Source organism: Monodelphis domestica, chromosome 7 (assembly GCF_027887165.1).
Source record: "Monodelphis domestica isolate mMonDom1 chromosome 7, mMonDom1.pri, whole genome shotgun sequence".
In the NCBI taxonomy this organism is placed as follows: Eukaryota; Metazoa; Chordata; class Mammalia; order Didelphimorphia; family Didelphidae; genus Monodelphis; species Monodelphis domestica.
The window spans coordinates 146,582,010-146,590,259 of NC_077233.1; the positions used below are offsets into that span (position 1 = coordinate 146,582,010).

The 8,250-nt window shown below is 40.9% G+C and overlaps 1 protein-coding gene across 1 annotated transcript; it reads right to left on the bottom strand.

Moving 5' to 3' along the window:
- Positions 1-3,553: 3,553 nt before the first annotated feature.
- On the bottom strand, positions 3,554-5,360 carry LOC103092152 (uncharacterized). The gene is made up of 2 exons (XM_007499158.3): positions 5,252-5,360; positions 3,554-4,749 (listed from the first exon to the last, which is right to left on the bottom strand). Exons 1-2 carry the CDS (start codon positions 5,317-5,319, stop codon positions 4,152-4,154), a joined length of 666 nt encoding a protein of 221 aa, XP_007499220.1. The 5' UTR covers positions 5,320-5,360; the 3' UTR covers positions 3,554-4,151.
- Positions 5,361-8,250: the final 2,890 nt, after the last annotated feature.

Genomic DNA, 8,250 nt, shown 5'->3' on the forward strand with positions numbered 1-8,250 from the left:
CTTTGATCTGAGAGTCACTTACCTGGCCACTCTGCTAACTGGACTCCTGACTCAACCCCAAATGGGTTGTGTGGGTACGTCTCATGTTGGGGTCCTTGTTAGCAGAGAGGCTCAGGTACCTGGGACTTTGGACTCTCACTGGGGCCTCCAAAGTGTTAACTAGGAAAAAACACAGAACTATTAAGTAGTCAGAAAAACCCCTCTTTAATTACACAAAGGGGTTCTAGTGCTTTCCTCAAGGCCTCCACACAGAGTTGCATGCTACAAACCCACAGAGTCCCAAGACCCTGGTTGTTCTGGTCACTGACCCTTGGGAAAGCCAACCACTCTAGACTGACAACTCTGAGGAACAAAAGAATTTGGGGGACCTAGATACCATTTGGGGGATACAGGGGCAGGGAAAAATGACTCATATTACCATAGCTACAAGGAAATGGGAATGTTCAAACTATACTGACAGGACACAATCAAGCTTCGGAAAGAGGCTTATATATTTATAGTGAGGATAGGATTTTGGATAAGGGAAAACACAAGAGGAAAATCTACATTATTGTTTTGGAAGGGAAAGGAATAAGGGCTTACGGATTTACTTATGTTTATTCTTATTTTAAAAAACTAAATAACTATGCTAACTAGGTTACTAAACTAAAACTTGACCAAGTTCCCAAATCTTACTCAGCAGGGGTCCAAAAAAACAGTTAGAGCCAGGATCTGTTGTCTGATGTCCAAGCAAGTCCTGATGTCCAGGAGAGACTGAATTTTGCCAGCAGCTAGATACAGGAACCCTTCCTCAGTTCAAAACGGGGAAAATTCTCTTCAGATAGCTCTTCGGACCTTCCTCTGGACTTCCTCAGGAGACCAGAAGAAAATTCCTTTGGGGCAAGATAGAGTCTTCCCAGATCCTTCAGTTCAGGCTCCCATGTGACCAATGGTCACATGCCACTATCAATCACACCTAGATTTGCCCTTTTCAGTTTTTGCATAGTTTTGCAAATTGCAAACCTTTCCATCCTTTATCACAATTCCCCCCTATTGCAGGAATCAAAAACTCAGGTGGTGTGTCACTTCAAGACAAAAAGCCATAATTTCATGAAATTTATAGCTTAAATAACAAAAATGTATTTTTTATTATATTATTATTATTATATTATATGACTGTATTTAATAAACCAAAAACTAATTCTTTAACTTACCTGCTTAATGACTTACTTGTTTATATTTCAGTCAGTTTCTTTTGTTGTTCTTCATATTATTTAACTTGTGTGGGGTGCCGAGAACTAAGATAAGTGAGGGGTAAGGGGAATTCTTTAACCTGCCTATTAGTGATTTTTTTGTTCCTGAATTTCATTGACTAAATCTTCAATTGAAGGTTAGTATTTTGTACACTTCAAGCACAAGCAAGCACTACTAACTTCATCTGTTGATCTGTTTCTTTTGTTGGTGCTGATATTATTTAACACTGAGACTAAGGTCTCATAAAAGTACATAGAGGGGGAAATTGTGAGTAAAGCCATTGCTATATTTTTCAGGGTGCTAAAAGTGTGTGGTAATTGGTTGCAGGCACTCCTCCCTTGCATGTGGGCTGGAGCCCCATCCAGTCTTCCACAGGCCCAGCCTCACCCCTCCCTGTCCCTCCCCAGTTGGCTGGCCCAGGGTGTTCTGCCCCCACCACCACACACACACACACACACACACACACACACACACACACACATGCTCCTTTTGCACATGTGCTCTTCCTCCATGCCCCCTCAGCCCCACTCACCCCAGCCACCTGGCACATGCTGCCCTTCACTCACCCACCCACTCCACCCACTTGACCAGCTTGTGGAGCAGACCTTCTCACCAGACTGGGCCAAGACATAGCCACAGCCAAGGCTGTGGGCACCTGGTTCCCTGGGTGTATCCAAGGCCCGTTGATCCCATACATGGCCATATGTCATGGAAAATGGCTACACATGTCAGTGCTGACACATGTATCATAGGTTTGCCAGCACAGCCTTAGCCCAAGAGGATTTCTGGCAGATGGATCACTGGCAGATGATTTCTATACTCAGGGAAAATGGGTCTCTCCAAAGTATATTCTCTACAAAGAAGTCATTCATTTCTCCACAAAACTATGATTATCTATGAAAATCTCTCAGAGCAAAACTTCCCTCCAGCTTGGTGGAAATCCAGGCAGAGAGTAAAACCTCCTTCCAGCTCAGTGGAAATCCAAGAAGGAAGTAATGATAGTTAAAGCAGTCAAACTCCCATAATTCCTCTCTCCGTCCCAGAATCCTCCCCCAGGGCATTTATCAGAATTCCCTTCTTTTAGCTAATCCCTGAAATCACTCTATCCCTAATTTATATTCCTACAAAGCATCAGATTATTCAGAGCTAGATCTGGGGCTCCTAGTACACAGAAGATGGCACTGTCCACTTAGATTCCTTTTTGCCCTATTGCACAATTCTGGGCCCCAATTCATATCATACACTAAAACTCTACATATGATATGCTTGTTGTATCTAAGAATATTTCTATCTTCATATGGTTACCAGGGTTTGAAAAGTGATTCACTGTAATTTTTTCTTGGATTTCCCAATCAAGTCTTTGGCAAGTATGTTTTCTAGGTCTTGATTAAGGATTTGTGAAGGCGAGATATTACTTCCTCCCACTCTGTCATATCTTTTCTCTCTCTGGAAATTACTTTAGAACTATTTCCATGACTTTGAAACTATTACTGGACAATCCTAATCTCAGGAATACTTTAGTGTAGGTAACAATGGAGTTTAGTGTAGGTGAATGAAAATAAAAATTCAAAGGAAGAAAAAAAGGAGAAATATAATGCCCACTTCTCCTCCTTCAAGAAAAAATTAAATGTGAAGAAGGAAGAAGAGAAATTCTGTGATTTGTCTTTACTCCATCCCTACCACCTTCCACAGGCAATGGAAGGACTGAGTTCCACATTTTGTTGACCTAGCCCATATGGTAGATGATGTCAAACCTTTACACATGACATTATTTCTCCAGGCTAACCATCCTAAATTACTTTAATTCATCTTGGTAAATTATTATGGAACAGGATTTGGGGACAAGTAGGGAACCATTAGTTAACCAGCTATCTATACTCCAAAAACACCAGCCAGGGGCTACTTCAAGCAGATAAACTATGATGCATACCTGGGAAAGTTTGGACCAACTTTGCCTTCCAGCATATTGTTCAGGAACTCAGATGTGAGTCCCTCTGAAAGGAGTGAGATATTGAGGAAAGATTCTTGGGCCATCTTTTAGCCACTAGTTCATTCAACCTTGTGCAGTCCACTAGCCCCCAACAGCTTTTGATTTTATATCACAGGGTCCCCATTTCCCTATGACTTTAAGACTTTCTTACTCCAGAGTCAAGAAGGCCTATTCTTCCCCAGTAAGTTTTCCACCCAATAGATAAATCCAAAGACCTCATCATGGTTTTGCAAAAGCTTTATTAAGAGATTGAGAATATAATTATTTTTTTAATCAAAAGGGTTTTAGCTCTTCTCGGCAACATTATATTCTATGTCCTTCCACCTAAATCATATACCTAAACATCTTCTTTTATATATTTTATAAACAAAAATCAGTTTCATAATGTTTTCCTTTGAACTTTTTCTTCCTTGTCTACTTCCTCAGCCCAGTTGAATCTAATCCAATCCCTGGAAATAGGTTTTTCAGTCTAATTCTCTGAGAAGTGTATACATTATCTGATATGTTTAATCTCTGCCTAAATGATTGGCTTGATTCAGGATACAGGGACTTTCACTGAATTCTTTGATGAGTCATTGATTTTCTCTGGAGCTTATGCTGAGTCAAGGTTGTGAAAAGACCTAGAGAATTTGGGGAATCATGATTGCAGCTAGCTGCAGGGTAAGATGAAGGGTGACCATTACAGCCAGGTCCTATATCATTTAAAGTATCAGGTCTATAACCATGGCAGGGATAATTTGAATTATCAATGCTATCTCCCTCTATCCTTGGGTGGTGGGTGTAATGGGGGAAAATCATGGCTCTTGTTTGAATTATTACCACTTTTTGGCTGTAGCTTGGGCTCTGAAAAGTTGTCCTTTGGATACCTGTCCAATGAGTTGGATTGATTAGATACCTGTGGCTAAGTAGTTGACTGAATGACTGCCCCTTAATTTCTTTGTGGATCATATCCCTTAGCGAATGGCTTAACTGACTCTTGAGTAGTAGGTTTAGCGACATGTGCTGGCTTTTGAGTAGTAGGTTTAGCAACATGTGCTGGCTTTTGAGTAGTAGGTTTAGCGACATGTGCTGGCTTTTGAGTAGTAGGTTTAGCGACATGTGCTGGCTTTTGAGTAGTAGCGACATGTGCTGGCTTTTGAGTAGTAGCGACATGTGCTGGCTTTTGAGTAGTATGGCTGGCAGCGAGTTGCGCTGGCTTTTCAGTAGTAGCGACATGTGCTGTCTTTATGGACTCCCAGTTAAATGAAAGGCCTGCTATGCATCCTGGCCGATACATTCCAGCGATTGAATTCAATACAGCCCCATCTGTACTGGAGAATTCCTTGAAAATATTCTTGCCAACTTTTCCAAACTTAAGCTTCCTGCCTTGGTTTGTTTCGAAGCTGATATAACGGATGCACCCTAATTTATCATTACTGCCAGTCACTTTGCCGATGAACTCATCTTTCTTCAAGAGGATTTCCTGGGTAGAGCCCTTGGGGATGCCAAATCTTGAGCTCCATGAAGTTCCGAAAAGCGCCTGTAGACTAAAACAGAAAATATGTTAAATGACACAAGAATTGGTTCTAATCAACCATCCCTCATCCTTTAAGAAAGATCATAGAATCTCACAATTCCTGGTTATGACATCTCAGTAAATGATTGCCTAGCCTGTATTTGAAAACTTCCAGTGGTGGGACATCACTACCTCCCAAGGTTTCTATGAAGCAGAGACCAGTCCATTATCCTTACACTCATGCAATGTAACCCATGTCCTTGGCACAGTGTTGTTCAACCCAGGCCATGGAAGAACAATGGAAGAATTGAATATGGAAGATCTCCCTGTCCAACCTTTACAAAGTCTAACATGACTATCCCTTCTCTATGTGTAATCATATATATGGCTTGGTGAAAGAGAGCAGAACCAGAAGGACATGACTGGTCATGTTAAGTGTCTCAGAGGACCTCCTAGTGAATGTAAATGTATAAATTACAAGAGTCATATGGGATCACATGGAAGAGATCTCTTGCTCCTTTGGGTCTACTCACCTAGTCAAGTCACCTGATTTTCCAAAATGGACCCGGATTCCAGAGATTGGTTCCCCATCTTTATACATTAAAAAATTGAATCCTAGATGTTGTTGTGACCCAATAGTGGGACTTTCTGAAAGAGAAAAATGATGCAAAACTAAAGTAGAAAGCAAAACCTTACCCACACCACCCTAACCCCCAGAAATATGCACAGCTATCAAATTCAAGTCAAAGTCATGTTCCTGGTCAGGGGTTAGAGGGACTATCTGGAGACTGGAGAGGCAGTCAGGCACTTGTACCAGAAGACAAGGACTCCTCCCTAACAAGATGGAAAAATGCTAACACAAGAGTCTCCTCCAAAGATGCCTTCATTCTCTGTCAGCTTTCTGAATGATTTCATTCATACCCAAATGAAGAAGCAACTTTTCCAACCACCTCTGAATTTGTCTGCTTACTCTGACCTAATATAGACTACAACTTCTTTTTTTTTTATCATGAACATTCAGTAGCAGCCAAACCCAGGAGATTTCCCAGGGTGAATCAGTGCTTCTTCTGAACAAAATCGAGTGTAACATAGACAAAAATCACAGTCTCCATCCCCAAACCTAACTGGTCTACTTTGCAGAATAATACAAAAAGATAATTCAAGTACACTGTACACTTTAGGAATGATTAACAAGTCAAGTGGAAATATTTTGATTGTCAAAGTAATATGACAGCTCTTTCTGTTCCTTTTTTACTTTGAGCAAGGAAGTATATTTTGTTGACTAATCAAATAATTCCATGGACAAAGCTTTCCAAAACCTTTATTGTTCTTTTTATATATATATATATATATATATATATCCTGAAAATATATCTATAGTATTTTGTAAAACATTTTTAAAATTTATTATTTCTTCATAGTATCCCAGTTGCACTTTTGCTCCAGATATGTTTTTCTTTGAATCTTTTCTCATAAAAACAAAAAGACTGGAAGGTTCTGCATGGTATGAGCCAGGCTGGATCATATCTCCACTGTCCATAGTCCTGTCTAGCTAACTTCCTATCCCAGTTTAGATTGGAAAGATTAATGACTGGTTGTGGTTTTTAAAATTTTCTCATTAAGGATTCATTCTATTTGTTTTCTAGGTTTTGTAGAATAAATTGTGAGGGTGCTGGACTAAACCTGCTCCTTCCTTTTCTGCCATCACTGCTGGTCTCTTTTCTTCCTTGCAAATATTAGAAAATGCACTTGATTGTTCTGAAGTTTATGAAGAGAGGAAGCAGATGCTAGACCTAACTATCCAGTTATGGTAGCATCAGTGGGAGAAACAGAAAAGGAAATTAGGGAGTCTATGGAGCATTGTAGAATGGAGAAAGGAAGAAGTCCTGGAGTGAGAGAGTAAGATTTCTTGGACTATGTCTAAGAAAATGGACTGTGGCCCAGGAAAGCTGACTGAGTTTGGCAAGAACTAAATACCAGATGTATCTATTATAGAGAAATAAGAGAGCAATGGCACCATGAGTCTCAAGCACTAAAGGTTCTGAAAGTCCAGCCTGTAGGTTTCAGAGAGAGCTGGCTAATTGATAAGATTAGCCAATTGGTGAATTCCTTTTTCATGAGTTTGAATGGCTAACTCACCCTAAAACCTGATACTTGAAGACAGTGATCCTGTCCTAATTAAGCCTTTTCTTTTGCATGTAATTTCTTCCTAATTCATTTAACCAGTGAAATGACTCTTCCTCCTCTCCCCATCCTCCTCTCTCCTTCTCCAAGAGAGACAAAGGGTGTCTTGAGAAGAAATTTGGGGTTGAAGTCAGGACCTGAGTTACAACTGAGTCAGCTATCAATCCTAGGACTATATGACCAGACTCCTGCCTAATTCTTATTCTGGGAGTCCAAACAGGACATCCAAGTACTTACGATGCTGTTGTTGGACCTGCTGTTGTTGGACCTGCTGTTGCTGTTGTTGTTGCTGTTGCTGCTGATGGTGCTGCTGAAACAATCCATTGATTGAGCCTCCAAAGAGGGCAAGTGTCAAGAACAACAGCAGCATCTAGAAGGAAGAGGGAACCCAAGGAATTAGTGGGGTTTGGGGGGAATGGGTTAGGGGGTGAGAAGAGTATACCCTGAGTTCCTGGGGAATATGAAGCCACATCCCCACTCTAGTCCATGAAGCTATCTTACCACTACCCCCAAAAAGGCAAACGTTAGTGAATTCCAAAGAGTCCTGAGAAGAATGGGAACTGAAGAGGTATTCCTATGCATCCCTAACCCAGTGTCCATGATTCTCCGAAATGCAGACTAGATGCACCATTCTCTTAGGTTCTGGCCTCAAACATTAGGTCATTTTGTCATTTCTCGCTTACCTTTGTCACAGAGAGTCTTGCTTGTGGGAGCCCACTCTGTGGCCATAGCACATTCAGTTTAGCATTTTATACTTTTACATTGTTGACTCAGGTGCTGCCTGAGCCTCTGGTCTCAGCCCCTAGATTCTGCCTTTTATCCCAATACAATGTTTGCCATCACAAAGGGATTACCTAGACTTTTCTGTACTTTGTGAACCTGGATGGACATTGTTTGTCTTCCTTGTTTTGCAGCTTAAACGGACCAAGATGGCATAGGGCGACCAGATCCCTTCTGTTTGTGGCACTGGCCCATAGGCCAGTTTTGCATGACTCTCCCTCTCCTACCTCCTTTTGACCTTTACGGGGAAGCTTACCGTAAAGATGTAGTCTAGGGCTCAGAGTCTTATTCTCCTCATTGTACGCCCTTAGGACAGTAGGCAAACTGGTTACTAGCTCAGGCTATTCAACATGCATTTTCAAAGGGTCTTATATGTATGTATGAAACATTACAATTTTGAGTGGAGAGATAAAATATTCAGGTAGCATATCCTCTTGGTAGAGAGGTAGAAGTTCACAAGGGAAGGTAGTGAAATACATTCTTAGACTTTGTTGTTGTATTAGTTGTTTTTTTCTTGACTGAAATCACAAGAGAACTTCCTTGACAACTGTTTTCCATTTCTTTGTGG